At 38.8% G+C, this 16,148-nt stretch overlaps 1 protein-coding gene across 1 annotated transcript in view; it reads left to right on the forward strand.

Moving 5' to 3' along the window:
• Positions 1-16,148, forward strand: part of pard3ba (par-3 family cell polarity regulator beta a) — a 261,589-nt gene that overhangs the window by 191,196 nt on the left and 54,245 nt on the right. Inside the window, 1 exon segment of the mRNA XM_051942372.1 lies at positions 10,778-10,892. Coding sequence (XP_051798332.1) covers positions 10,778-10,892 — 115 coding nt within the window.

The raw sequence follows: 16,148 nt of genomic DNA on the forward strand, positions 1-16,148 counted from the left end.
ACCTTCGTCGTCGGTTGCACAGTGTTTAGATCATGCTGCTCAGTGCTTCCATCACTCTGGATTCTGTGTCGTTTTTATGTCATGTTGCCGAGCAAAGGACGCTTTGAAATCTGCTTTGAGCAGCCAGCCTGTCTGAACTGGGAATCCAACTGGAATCCCGTTTCTAACCACCTCAAAATGTGATTTTTTTTTTGTGAGTTTTCTGGAGTTCAGAAATCAATCTAGTCACGGAAAAAAAACTGATTTGATCTCAACGTCTGCTGCTTCAATTTTGAACATTCTTTCTAAAAATCTTTTTTTTAAGTCCTTGAATTTCATCAAAGTGCAAAATTACTTCACTGAATCACCACATTAGTATTCAGCCCCGCTCCGATGTCAATCCTTCATTACGACTTGAAGGTAGATCTCTTGCAAATGAGTCATTCCATCTCATTTCAACAAATCTGAGGAAATTTTGTTGCATGACCTCCTCTGATCATCTCCAAACTTTTTTTTTTAACTATCCCAACATAAGAATAGATTACTTGCAAAGTTTTAACATCATATGATTGCTATTTGCTAAGTTATAAAATATTTAAATCCCTATTTTTCCACTCGGAAATTGATATTTTAGGTAGAAAGGCTTGATTTAGGAAGATAATACTGGGAACTGACTGATGATATAGACTTACAAGTGATCTGAAGGGTTCAAACACCTTAACAATAGAGCAGGAAAAAAAAATTTGGAATGAATATACCCATTTCTCTGTGGTACAGGGCAATTTAAAAATTTGGCGAAAATGGCATTTTTCAAGAATTTAGGCATTTTTTTCACAAATTTTAATAAGTAACAAGGTTCATATGTTATAAAAATCTCAAAGTACCTTAAAAGTTCTCTCTAACCTAAAAATATCCAAGAGCTAGCTAGTCTCCTTAGACCTCAAAACGATGCCTATTTATGAAACAGACTGAAAAACACCATACATATATTGGCACAGAAACCAATGTGGGACATGGAGTAGAAACATGAAACTTTGTCTGTATAACAATAAACATCCGAATAATTGATATCTGAAGTATCAACATTGTTTCTTGAATCCTTCATGGCCAATTTAACCAAGAAATGCACTATGTTTTATAGGCGTTTTTTTAGGAATTCTAACTAATATATTGCAGTTAAAATGAGTCATATTGCCTTAGGTCCCATGTAAAACATGTAATTTGTCCCCAACTTATCACACCACTATTTCTGTCCTTTGAACTGCTTGAATTTCTCTGAAATCAGGCCATCATCTGCACCAGATATGTGGTACTGTCCACCACGGCGTGTTGAAGGAGCAGTGATTGGACAGAGGATGTGGGCTGTAGGCACCCACACTACGTCATCCTTTCTAGGCCATGTGAACTTCTTGCTGGGACCTTTTGGGTGCATGAATTTCACTTGCAAATCTTCAAATTCAGCTGATAAGTCAAATACGATACCGAGGCTGTCCTGAGAATGCAGTCTGGGAGTGATGCCATTTCTTCTTATTCAGTTACTGTATGAAAGAAAAAACAATGTCTATATAATAATTAACTTCAGATATGCCCTTTGTAACTTATACTACGATGCTGATGCTTCAGATTCATCTTTCATCTTTAGTTGGTCATGTAAATGGTTCCTAAAAACAAAAACGAGGATCAAAATGTATAGTAAATTGATTCAGCAGTTGCTCATCTTTGGCACAAGAAACAAATATGAAAGTAAGTTCACACATACTTCACACATACTAGTTCCTCCAAAAAAAATTTGAACCGCGTACCATGTATCCCACATGCACTTTTTAATGCCTAAAGTTAGGCTATTTTGGGTCTACACCTGAGTTCAACAGCCTATAAATCAATAAATAAGCTTTATTTTAATGTTTTAAAACTTTTACCTTATGCAACTTTCATTAGTAAAGAAGAAAATTCATTCTTTCAATGTCTTTTCACAAGAATAAGTCCTAAAATAGAGGCATGAAAAACCCAAAATAAAGTCGCCCATGAAATAATAAGGATATTTTGGGAAATTCCACAGTCCAGTATTTTTTTATTTTCATTCATTTCTATACTTTTCTCACCAGAAGGGTAAAAGTTTTGGAAGGGGAAAAAATTCTGACCATGTAAAAGGAGTATAAATTGCTTTTTTTAGTAGTTTAAAACCCTAAAATCATAGGCGAGGATTAAGTTTGGACTGACTATGGGTATTAGATTAGATCATTACTGCTTATACTGTATGTTTATAACCATAATACTTTGCATTTGTTCATAAAATTACCCAAATAAAGCCCAAAAAAAATTTTGGGAGGATCTGAGAAAGTGGTGCAACAAGCATTTGTTGAATTGACATGGAATGACTCAAATGATAACCATCCTCACAGAAATCTAAAAAGTGCTCTGATTCAGGCAGCTTTATGTGTGATATAGCACCCAGTCCTATGGGCTTCAGTCAGGCTCAAAATACCTGATACTAGTGCAGACAAAAATCTGCTCATTTATTTATGTTTTTGGAGGGCAACAGCAAAAACCTCTTTGTTTTCCCACCGCTTTCAGTTTGGAGCTCCACTGAGTTTGTCTGATTCTATTCCCAGCGTTGCACCAGGAAACCAAACATTGGCCACGCGCTTTGATGTGTGCTTACCTCCAGCAAAGAAAAACCTGCCTGCCTGAGCTTTTTCCCCCCGGCGTGTTGTGTTTAAATCAGCTGGCCGCAGCAAGAAGAAGTCGCCGAAGCAGCCGGCAGTGGTGCACACTTCCTAATTAGTCTGCCCTCACACTGGCTAGCACCGTGGGATGGTTGCTTCTCTCACACATTTTCTTCTGCTCGCTTTCTTATAAGCGGCGGTTTTGTTCTCTCTCCAGTCCCCCTCCGTTCTTTTCTTTTGCTCCTTTCCAAGTTTCCGTCTCGGGCTTTATGTTGCTGTTTGCTCTCATTCTGTCGCCTGATGCGTCTTTCATTTCCTGCCCCTGTGTCTCGTCGTCTTCTTCCTCCTTCCTTCCTCGCAGTGCGCTCGCTCTTAGATCATCCTGCATCCTCAGATACTCTGAAATATGGATGAAATAAGATGTCTGAAGGAGAGCCACGTCGCGCTTAAGTGATATCAATTTCTGTGGTGGAGTTAATGCAGCAAAATAACACTTTATTGATTTATTGCTGAGCTGTTGTCTTTAGTATTCACAAGTTAGTGTAAAGAAAACGGCAGAAAATCACTATAGGGCTCTGTTTCCCTAAACTATCTAACTTTGAGATCGGATTCATTTAGAATTGGTCTGTTTTTAATCATTCATTTCTTTTTATACGCAACATTATGTCAGAAAATGCCGAGATCTGAGAGCACAACATTAAACGCCTTATTATAAGGTAACAACACAAGGGTTGAATGGTCTTTTTTGCTCAGGAATTTTCCAACTAAGTCGTATAACCTGGAAGTATCTTCAGCAGAAGCCTTGATAAGAGCCGGCCAATGCCAACAAAAGGGCCTTCAATGCTTCCTTCATATGTCCTTTGGTTCATCATGTAAAGTCACTGTTGCGTTATCCATCTCATGCCATGACTTGCTAATATATATATATGTATTTTGAACTTTTAACAGCATGTTAAAGTCCCTAAAAACTCATCTATGTGTATTAAAGTTACACATTTAAATAGTCCCTTCCTAGCTTAGAATGGCTTAGATGTAACTCTACTTAGCTTAGCTTAGCTTAGCTTAATCCTCTTCACTCCTAATGGAGCATAGGGCCTCAGCAGTAGCTCTCCACTTCCCCTGGTCTCTAGCTTTCCTCTTGGCGTCCTCCCAAGACAGGCCGATGGTCTTCAGCTCATCGATGACGGTTCGTCTCCGTGTCTGCTTTGGGCGTCCATGCTTCCTCTTGCCTTGAGGGTTCTATTCAAGTGCCTGCCTGGTGACGTTTGCAGGTTCCTTCCTCAGCGTGTGGCCGACCCATCGCCACTTTCTCCTCCTGATCTGGACAGCCATAGGCTCTTGGCTGGCCCTAGTCCACAGGTCGGTGTTTGACACTCTGTCGAACCACTTGACTTTGAAGATCTGCCGGAGACACTTGTTGATGAAGGTCTGGATCTTTTTTGGAGCTTCTGTTGATGACCCTCCACGTTTCAGAGTCATACATGAGGACGGATTTGACGTTTGAACTGAGGATGCGGAGTTTGGTGCGGGTTGAGATAGCAGTGGCCTTCCACACTGGTCGAAGGATGTAACTCTACACTGTTGTTTTATCTAGAATGTGCGGATCTGTGAAACCCTTTCTTCTATCTTCCCTCACCGCTCTCCTGTTCGCTGCAGCCTGAGCACACCAGCTCACCTTCACCTCTGCTCAAACACTGTGAAACTGCTCGATGCTCCACCATGGCCAGCTGTAATATTGGACTAATTCAGCCATGATTCTAATAAATGACACAAACACAAATGAAACAAAGTGGATCACAACTTAACTAAGCTAAAAGAATATCCAAATCATGTAATTATTCTTATAAATTTTAATTATTCAACAACAAAACTAATAATTAGTCGTGATATTTTTCAGCGGATCGTCCACAATTCTATAGCTTATTAGACAACACTGTAAGAGGATTCTTACATGTGCTGATAGTAGTCGATTGGCAGAAAATTGTAGGTTTAATACGACAACAGCTGGTGTCATATAATAATGTCGGCCAGTTTAAGTGCAGTCAGAGTGTTTTTTTCTTATTTCCATCTAAATTTTCCTTTATATATTTCAGTCATGTTGTTTTCCTCTGAGATCAAGGAAAATGATTGATAAAGGACAAAGGATGCCAGTTTTCTTCACTGTTCCCTTGAGGTTTTTGGCTTTTGTGATAATAGTAATCGTGATTTCAACGTAGATAATAGTAATCAGGATTGTCGTGTTGGCCAGAATCGTGCAGCCTTCCATTAGTGTTTGTGTTGCAGAGAGAGAAACCTAAACATGGCTTTATTTGTTCTGTAGTTGATTGCGGTTATTTGTGGAGTGGGTATACAGATGGACAGAATCTGTACATTATTGTTTGGGTGACAAGTGTAGCATGGAATAGACCAATTTTTAGGTGAATAAGCACAAATAAAAGTCTATGAATGCCCATAAATTGGTAGAATTCTCATCCACAATTTTCCAGAATCATATTTCCTCTTCTGTTACTTTCAAATCTCTAAAAGTTTGGTACCTCTACACTCACTTCTTTGTCTCTCTTGACAAATATTCAGCGTCTCGGTGTTGACATGACTTAGAATCATAGACTGTATGTAAAGATGGACGTAGCATCTGGCTCCAAAAATGAAGCCCACCTGGAAGTGTCAAAAACTTGCAATATCACGCCGTCCGCTAGGGTTGGCTCCAAAAAGCTTTTTCTCCATAGACCCCAATTCATCACCGGAAAAAATAAAATTTGATAGACTGATTTTCTACACCTCAGGATTTTTTCCCGTTAGTTTTCATGGTCAAAATGAGAGATCAGTTGGCCGATCTTAAAATAAATCAATACTGAATTTAAAATAAATCGTTAAAGTTGTTGGAGCCAGGGGGCGTGGCTATACTTGATGGACAGCAACAGAAGCCTCTGCGGTAAAATGTGGGCGGGATAAGAGAGTCTTCAGCTCTCAGTCTGGCCCGCCCATAGACTGGTCCTGCCCCTAGTTTCTCTCCGGTCCAGCTTGTTTGATGACGCTTTTTACGTCACTGGCTCCAAAAAATCCAAAATGGCGACCAGGAAGTAGCAAAATCCGGGCTTCATTTTCTCGGCGTTGAAACCAACGGGTGACGTCACGGTTAGTTCACGCCTGCTTAGAATCTGAAAAATGCCACTCAACAGGAAGGTAACTAACTCTTCCTGCTCAGACTCTTTTCCTTCCTTGATGTCATTAAAAGTCGTAGCTTCATCACACTGAGAAAATTGTAGATCCCTAAAGGTTAGAGCGGTGGTGTTTATGCATGTGGCCTGAGGCCTGCAGACGGGCAAACAGCAGCAGTCATTAGCTGCTGATGACAACAGTGTAGCCTTACCTGCCTGAACAGAGGACATGCAGTTGTGTCTTGCTTGTACAGAGACACTCATTTCGCCTTCCGTTCCTCTCTTTCGTTGTTTGAAAAGCGGCCCGCTGAAGTGTCAACCCATCAAACCGCTGCTCCACAAACCCCAGAGCCCACCCCCTCCAAAGCTTCATCCAGAATCAGCCTCCGTCTTCAGCCATTAATATGATAATATTTGGCGTTGTCAGTGATGGAGGCCGCGGCATAATGAGATAATTACAGTGTTGTTTCATTTGGAGAGCGACACGCACGCTCAATCAAAATGGCAGGCCTAATTACGGGCCCAGGGATTGGCTAATGGGATCGCTAGGAGAGGGGTGGCGTGAAAAAGAGTCTCAACTTGGCTCCGCTCTTCCATTCTCTGAGGGTCTGTTTGTTTGTTTGGAGTGGGGCTAGTGGGCGGCAGAGGGTTAGCAAGAGCAATAAAAAGGCAAGTGAATAAATAAGTAATACAAGAGATTAAGTGTGAATATCTTAATAGCGAGGTTATCTGCAGGACGGAGCACTTGGGGGTGGGAGGAGTAGAGATTAGTATTGATTAGGCGAGCGTTGAAGCCACACATTAAAGCATGGGTGTCAAACTCATCCGAGTTCAGGGGACGCATTCAGCCCGATTTATCTACACCAATGGAACAAACGAGACCAAAAATGGCAAAAACGAGAAACAAAAAGACAAAAAACACAAGAGAGACAAAAGGAAGCACAAAAAAATGAGAAAAACAATGGACAAACGACACAAATGAGACAAAAAATTACACAAAAGAGATAAAAGGGGCAAAAGCGAGAAACAAAACAGCAAAAAAGTAGACAAACAAAAGGAAACAAAATGACAAAAATGAGAAACAAATCAACAAAAACACGAGACAAACGACATGAAACAAGACCAAAGAATTAGACAAAAAATGGACGCAAACAAGACCAAAAAGGGGCAAAAACGAGAAACAAAAAGGAAACACAAAATGAGAAAAACAACGGACAAACGAGACAAAAAATTACACAAATAAGATCAAAAGTGACAAAAGCGAGAAACAAACCAGCAAAAAAGTAGACAACACAAGCGAGACAAAAAACAAAACGACAGAAATGAGAAACAAAACAACAAAACACGAGACAAATGACATGAAACAAGACAAAAAATTGGACAAAAAATGGACACAAATGAGAAAAAATGTCAAAAAAGTAACAAAATGACACAAAAAATTGACAAACACAAGTGAGACAAAAGGGAAACAAAATGGCAAAAACATGAGACAAACAACAAAAACCAGACAAAGAAAAGACAAGCACAAAAAAACAAGACAAAATATTACAAAAACAAGACAAAAAATGATGAAAAATGAGACAAACGACACGAAACAAGACAAAAAAATAGTCAAAAACTGGACACAAATGAGAAAAAAATGACAAAAAAGGAACAAAATGACTCAAAAATTGACGAAAAACACAAGAGAGACAAAAAGGAAACACAAAACGACAAAAAACATACCAAACAATGACACAAGATGACTAAAATAAGACAAAAAAACACAAACGAGACGAGAGGGAAACACCAAATGACAAAAACATGAGACAAACGACATGAAACAAGATAAAAATAGACACAAATGAGACAAAAAATGTCAAAAAAGGAACAAAATGACAAAAGATTGACAAAAAAAACACAAGCAAGGCTAAAAGGAACACAAAACAAAAACATGAGAAACAACAAAAATCAGACAAAAAAAGGCAAATACAAAAAACAAGACCGACTATTTCAAAAACGAGACAGAAAATGATGAAAAATGAGACAAATGACACGAAACATGACAAAAAATAGGCAAAAACTGGACACAAACGAGAAAAAAATGACAAAAAAGGAACTAAATGACTCAAAAATTAACAAAAAAACACAAGGGAGGCAAAAGGAACACAAAACGACAAAAAAACATACCAAACAATGACACAAAATGACTAAAATAAGACAAAAAAACACAAGCGAGACTAGCAGGAAACACCAAACGACAAAAACATGAGACAAAACGCCAAAAATGTCCTCTGTAATTCTTACACTTTACAAAGTCGTCCCGCGGGCCGCATGTTTGCCACCCCTGCATTAAACTGGGCCAAACGCTGCTTCAGATATCCATCTTTATAAAACACAAACGTCTGTGCTGGAGTTTTAGCCTAGCCACGCTAGACAACCAACGGCAACGAATTTAATTCTCTGCCAGGGTGGGTCTAGTTACCCTCCATAAGGCTCGAGGTTGGATTCTCCTAAAACTGGCCGGACCAATCACCATGAAGTGTAGAGTCAGAAGGCGGGCGTAACCAAGTGATGACAGAGGCGTGACGATTCTGACAGAAACAACCGGAAACAACTAGCCTAGCCGCGCTAGACAACCCACGGCAACGAATTTAATTCTCTGCCAGGGTCGATAACAAAAACGACAACAGTCGTTGAGCTCCATTAGCACCGACTCTGAATAATCTTTCTGTTAACATGTCTGTAATATACTTGAGCTTCACCCATTGACTGTATAAATAAGGCTTCACCGAACTACCGTATCCTCTGATTTCCGGCGCTCTAGGAGCCTATTCGTTGCGCTGATTGGTTGCATACCTACCCAATTGCTGCAGAGTGATTTGATAGACAACCTTTTAGCCCGCCTCCATCCCTGTCGAGCGTGCCTAGACCCTTGCGTCTTCAGAACATGGGTGTAGCGCGGCTAGGCTACTGGAGTTTGGTAGCGGCACGGAAAGTTTTGGGAAGTTCTTTCATCATGGAGTCGAGTCGAAGGGGACTCGAACCAAAGTGACATTTTCAACACAGCGCTATAGAAGTGGACGTGACTCAGCCTCCTCTAGTTGGATGGAAAGACAGGCGGCATTAAATCAGGCTACGTACGCACCGACACAACTGCACGTAGCAAATTACTGGGATTGATTGTACTCCCGCAGAAATGCACACTTTTATACATCCCTAAGATTGCTCACAAACACACACACTCGGAGTCTCAGGCAGGTTTTCTAATTAAAGGCAGGGTCACAGGAGAGACTTAAACATGTGAAGCTCTGTACTCCACTAATGAACCTCTCTATCTGCTCTCTGCCTGCTCTCCCTCTGCTTCCCTCCGTTTTGGTCAATATCTGCCTGGAGGTCACGCCATTAGAATGTGAGGCGTGTTTGGTGGAGGCGGTGTCGGACAAAAGCTGTTCAGATGCAGAGGTAGGGCGGAAACTTTGAATATTTCCATCCAGTGTGCATCCCCTGGGGACAAAGCAGCGGACGAACAGCATATCAGTGTCAGCATTAGATCCGTGTTTCCACTGCAGCCAGTAAACACAGATAAATGGCAGCACTGTGTCGTACTTTGGTAGCACATCCTGAAGGATTGTGCTCACTCGGGCGCGCACTGTTTGTCTGTTGTGTGTCTTTTGTGTGTGTGTTTGTGCGTCTTGTTTATGTGCACCCGGCTCTGTAGCTTATCTGGCATTAAGGTCCAGTGAGCATGATGATGTTTCTCTTTAAGTTTTGTCCCCATTCTGTCCCCAGTTCTTATCTCTTCGCTGACAGTCGCAGCCACTGTTTCCTTCTTTTTTTTTTTTGTTCTTCATTTTCACCTTCCGGTCACTTTCTGCAGGTTCGGCTGCACCATTAGACGTCCATCTATTTGTCCGTAGTTCGATCTGTCACAGCACCCGTGGCTTTTACGTGAAACGGTGCAAATGTTTCATCCTGTTTCGCTTCCATTTTTTCCCACCTTGGTTCTCTCTGTCAGCCGTAGAAAGTTCGGCTCAGGCGCTGATGTCTTCTCAGAGGCTTTGCGGGTGTTTTCTGTCTGCCTGTCAGTCTTTCTAAGCTGTCAGCAGTCGTCATTGTGAAGCCAAGGAATACAACAAAAGATTAAACCCAAGGCGCCGTGTTCCACCTGCCTCTCTCGTCACATTCGAGATCCAAGCCGTGGTGGAAATTAGACGGAACAAATATCGTCCTTGACCCTCCGAATCCAAAAATCTGCCAGCGCATTTGAAAGGCATGGGATTTTTAAAAAATGAATAAATAACGTTGCCAAAATCGCACCATTTATCAAAGCCAGAAAGCATAAAAAGAGAAAGAATTGTCAGATTTTTGCATCGATTCCCGAACCTATCACGTGGGATGGACTGGTTTGTCACAAGAAACCACCGAATCAAAGCTTGAAATTGTTTTATTTTCTCAAAATCACTTTATTCTACAGTCAGGTTTAAAAAAATCATGAAAAATCAACCATTTGCAGCAGATACTGCATAAAGCAAACCGTTCTCCATTGACTCCACTGCGACAGACAGTTACGGGACACAAATTCAGAGGCTTTTTGGTTGAACTGTCGGCTGCGTTTGCACAAAGCAGAGAGACAACAACAAAATACAACCTTCTTGAGCAGTAAAATAAAGGCAGAGTGATTCAAATGCGATATACAGCGGATCAAGCTGTTAGAAGACACATTCAGCGTGGTGAAACGTGTAAAAAGCAGTTTGTAGAGATGATGAAAACATAAACGTCAAGTGTTGACATGTTGATTACAAGTTAAGAATCTAAGAAATTCAACTTCCATTGTTTTCTTCTTCTGATTTTCTGCATTATATCCTCCAGAAACCGCTTGACAGTCTGAGAGTGAAAGCCAAACTGTTTGCCGTGATGAGAACGTAAATGTTTGCTTCTCACCGTCCAGTGCAGTGATTTGCTGTCGTTTCCATTCCTTCCTCTGTGCCTCAGCAGCGATCAGCGAGTCCAGGGGTTGCGCCGGGAATACCAGCAGGCCCGGGCCGCTCCGGCCTACGAAGAGCTGGAAGTAGCACGACGCCGAGTCCTGGAATATGATCCTAACAGGGTGAGTGTTTGTTTGTTTACATCAGGGCTGTCAGACTCATTTTAGTTCAGGGGCCACATTCAGCTCAGTTTGATCTGAAGTGAGCAGAAAAATCACAGCATCATCACCGTTAAATAAGCACATCTCCAAATGTTTCCTTTGTTTTAGTGCCAATACACCCCCTGTCAAAAGTTTTTGGACGCTTTCTCATTCATTTGAATGAGAAATCGTCCTAAAACTTTTGACAGGGGGTGTAAGTCCATTATGAAAATCTTCACATTTAAGGAATTATCTGCTTTATAAAACATCATGAACAACCTGAAATATTGTAAGAAAAATTAAGTTCAATTTCAACAACCTTAATGCATCTGTTTAGTCTTTACACATTACATTGTTTCTACAAAGGTACAGGAACTGAATGATTTAGTATTTTACTTTATGATCAAAACGCCAAAGTGAGACAAAAAAAGACTAAATATTAAATAATGAGACACAAAATGACAAAAAAGAGAGAAACCGAATGAAACAAAAAATAAAAAAGGGACAAAAGTTTGACAAACTGTTACAAAACGATGGTGAAACAACACAAGTCAGACAAAAAAAGACTAAATATTACAAAAATGAGACACAAAATGACAAAAAAATGAAAGAAAAGGCATGAAACAAAATAAAAAAGGGACAAAAACTTGACAAACTGTTACAAAACAATGGTCAAACACAACAAAAAATTACACAAATGACACAAACGAGACCAAAAAATGAGCAAGAAACAAAACAACAAAAAAATAACCAAACAACTCAAGCGAGCCAAAAAAAACCCAGAATGACACAAATGATACACAGAACAACGAATAAAGCAAAACACAAAATGACAAAAATAAGACAAAAAACACAAGCGAGGCAACAAGGAAACACAAAATTGCAAAAACATGAGACAAAGACTCGAAACAAAACAAAGAAAGAGGCCAAAAAGTTACACAGTGACAAAAAATGGACACAAACGGGACACAAAAATAAACAAAATGACACAAAAATTGACCAAAAAACACAAGCGAGACAAAAAGGAAACGCAAAATGACAAAAACAACACACAAAACAATAAATAATGCAAAACACGAAATGACAAAAAATGAGAAACAAAACGACAAAAATCTGACAAAATCAGACAAAAAACAAGGCAAAATATTACAAACATGAGACACGAACCAACAAAAGAACGATGAGCGATGGAGTATTTCACTTTATGATTAAAACAACTTGTCCTGGCTGAAACCGGCCCAAAGGCCACATGTTTGACACCCCAGGTTCTGGTATCAGGAAGTTCACAGTTGTCGTAAACATTGATAAACAATCTATGAAATAACATGTTCTCCAGTAGAACGTAGACCCACTCTGTGTCTGCAGAGTTGCTCCTAAGAGGCCGGCCTGTTTTCCCCTGTGCCTCTCTGGGGCTATTTTCAGCTCTCTTGTTAACATTTTGAGGTGCTGTGTGTCATCGAGACGCCACCCTCTCTCATCCTCATTTAGTTCATGGAGACATCTATTAGACCGGTGACATTTCCGTCCACCCTGTCTTTTAGCTCCGCACCACAACTTTGCCTCGCTCTCTCATTTGTCGCGCTGCTTTTCCATTTTTACTTTCCTTCTCTCATGCTATTGTTCTCCTCTCCCGTCTTCTACCTTCTTATTTTGCCCTGAAGTCCCTGACTGTAGTCGTCGCCTCCTCTAACCAGGCTGCATCGCTAAATGTCCCTGAACTTGTATCGATCCAGCCTGAGGAATCATTTCATTTGCCTCCGTACACTCCTGAACTCACCGTGGAAATCAATCGCCATTTATCACCCGTTTCAGAAAAGGATTTTTTAATATCGAGCCCAAAGATGCAGAAAATCACACTTTGATCCAAATCGGAATCACAGAATCCAGCCACAGCGATTCGCAAAGACGTTTCCTGGATTTGTTTCTCATGAACTAACACTGCTGAGTAAAGACAGGAGAAATCACAGCATAATAACCAATAAATAACTACAAATGTTTCCTTTGTTTTAGTTGGAAATTTCTTAAGAAAAATACATTTAATTTTAGCAACATTATGCCTCGGTTTATTTACACATTGCAACTTACAGATTACATTGTTTCTACAAAGACACAAAACATTTAGTCTCAGGTATCTGGAACTGAATGATACAGTGTTTTTACTTACGGTAATGGTCAAAACGACAAAAGTTGAGGAAAAAAGTCAAATTAATACAAAAATGAGATACAAAATGACAAATACCAGACATAAAACAACAAAAATAAAACAAACGACATGAAACAAAACAAAAAACAGACAAAAAATTTGCAAAAAGTTACAAAGCGACAAAACGATTGGACAAACGATACAAATGAGACAAAAAATGACAGAAGCAAGAAACAAAACGACAAAAAAATGGACAAAGAACACAAGCAAGACAAAAAAGTGACAGCGACAAAACAGTTGACACGAACGAGATAAAAAATGACAAAGGGAACAAAATCACAAAAATTGAGAAAAAAAAAACACAAGCAAGACAAAAGGAAACGGACGAAACACAAAGCAACGAATAAAGCAAAACACAAAATGACAATAATAAACAAAAAACACAAGCGAGACAAGACGGAAATGGAAAGCGACAAAACACAAGACAAACGACAAAAAAAGATTAAAAAGCAACAAAAACAAGACAGAATATTGCAAAAATGAGACACAAAAACACGAGACAAACAACATGTAAACAAAATGGAGACAAAAATTAGACGCAAACGAGACGAAAAATGTCAAATAAAGGAACAAAATGACAAATAATAGACAAAGAACACAAGCAAGACAAAAAAAAGTGACACAGCGACAAAAAAATTGACACGAACGAGACAAAAAAATGACAAAAAAGGAACAAATCACAAAATTGAGAAAAAAAACACAAGCAAGACAAAAAGGAAACGGACGATACACAAAGCAACGAATAAAGCAAAACACAAAATGACAATAATAAAACAAAAAACACAAGCGAGACAAGACGGAAACAGAAAGCAACAAAAACACAAGACAAACGACAAAAAAATATTAAAACAACAAAAACAAGACAAAATACTGCAAAAATGAGACACAAAAAGACAAAAACACGAGACAAACGACACGAAACTAAACGGAGACAAAAATTAGACACAAACGAGACAGAAAAAATTACAATAAAATGAACAAAATGACACAAACATTGACAAAAAAACCCACAAGCGAGACGAGAAGGAAACACAAAACCGAGCTTATTTCTCAGAAACCATCACCACTGAGCAAAGAGAGGAGAAGAGGCTTGTGGGAAATATGGGATGGATTACTGACAGAATGGCCGATACTCAATCACCTGACTCAACCTGCCTCCTGCTGCGTTCGCCTGCCTCTCTAACTGTAGCCGCTGTTTATTGAGCAATGAAGCACCGTGAAGCAGTCTTCATTAGCAGACACACATCACGGTGTTTTGAGGCCCAAAGGGCTTTGTCACTCATTACACAACCCGCTGCAGCATGTGTTTCTGCCTCCACCGCTCAGTCGGTGCCCGAACACTCTGATGCAATTAAAGCGCAGCGGGAGCCAGGTGCGACCTCTGATCGGATTGTTATTTTTTACCCAAAAAAAGCCAGCGGTTGTCCACAGTATAAAGCAGCAGTGGGTTTCTCCCCTGAGGAGGCCGATAATGAAACACTCCGCTCGGAATCACACACATACGTAGTGCGAATGGAAACAGGAAAACATCAAGGAATTATATTGGGTACATAAAAAGAGGAAACATGATGATAGAAGGCTCTGCCGTCAGATGCATGGTAATGCACTGCGAAAACTCCAAATCTTACCAAGTCTGTTTGTCTTATTTTTAGTCAAAATGTCTCATCCCACTGGATTTAAGATCAATTCACTTAACAAGGGACATTTCAGCAAGATGGTGGGACTTGTTTTAAGACAAACAATCTTGAAATTGTCTTGTTTTAACCTCATGCCGTCCTGCAGGTCAAATTGACCCATTTTAAAGTTTAAAAATGTGGAAAAAAAAATGTATATTTCCACAGTGAAAATGTCCATATTTTCACATTTTTTTTTGGAATTTTTTTTAAAATTTTAGTGGAAAAAAGAAATGTTAAAAAAGTTAAGAACATTCAGAAAAAAATCAACCAAAATCCAGTGATTTTCGCTGGATTTTGGTTGATTTTTTCTGAATGTTCTTAAAGAAAATATTAGAACCTTTACTGATATATATGAAACCACTATAGATGTTTTAGGATTTTTTTAGGAACATTTTCATTGATTTTTTTGAAAATATTTACAACTTTTAGATTTTTAATTTTTTTAAATTTTATTCTTGCCAAATTTGGAGATTTTTAAAATGTAACTTTTAAGGGAAACTTTTTCCTAATTTGGGGAATTTTTGCTGAATATTTGGATTTTTTTTCAGTCAAGGCAACAATATTTTTGGTGCATAAAAGAGGACAACAAGAGGGTTAGACACCTCAGCTTGACAATCCTGGTAAAATAAAGCTTAAAATAAGTTTTCCCAGCTAATTTAAATATCTCAATATTCTAAATATCACATCTTATTTCAAGAAATCTAATCAAGCCATTTTTCACTTGTTCTATTGGCAGATTTTTTTCACTTATTTCAAGGTAAAAGTTCCTTGAAAAAAGTTTTTTTGTCTTGTTTGAGAGGGGCATTTTTTCCAGTGCACCGGAAAAAATGCCCCTCTCCAAACAAGGGAAAAAAACTTATTTCAAAGAAAGATTTCTTGAAATAAGATATGGTATTTAGAATATTGAGATCTTAATATTAGCTGGGAAAACTTATTTAAGCTTTATTTTACCAGGATTGTCAAGCTTAGTGTCTTAAACCTCCTGTTGTCCTCATTTATGGCACCAAAAAAATATTGTTTCCTTGTCTGGAAAAAATCCAAAAAATTCAGCAAAAATTTCCCCAAATTTAAAAAACAAACAAACTGCAAAATCTTCAGGAAGAAAAATCCTTAAAAGTTTCCCTTAAAGTTTTATTTATAAAAAAATCCCCAATTTGGCAAGAAAATAAAAATGTTAAAAAAAAAGGGTTGTGGTTTTATATATATATATATATTAAATTTTTTAAAAATGAATAAAAATCTTCCAAAAAAATCCTAAATATATCTGATGTGATTCCATATATATATATATATATATATCAGTAAAAACTTCTAATAATTTCTTTAAGAACATTCAGAAAAAATCAACCAAAATCCAGC

This window comes from Acanthochromis polyacanthus, chromosome 22 (assembly GCF_021347895.1).
Source record: "Acanthochromis polyacanthus isolate Apoly-LR-REF ecotype Palm Island chromosome 22, KAUST_Apoly_ChrSc, whole genome shotgun sequence".
Classification (NCBI taxonomy): domain Eukaryota; kingdom Metazoa; phylum Chordata; class Actinopteri; family Pomacentridae; genus Acanthochromis; species Acanthochromis polyacanthus.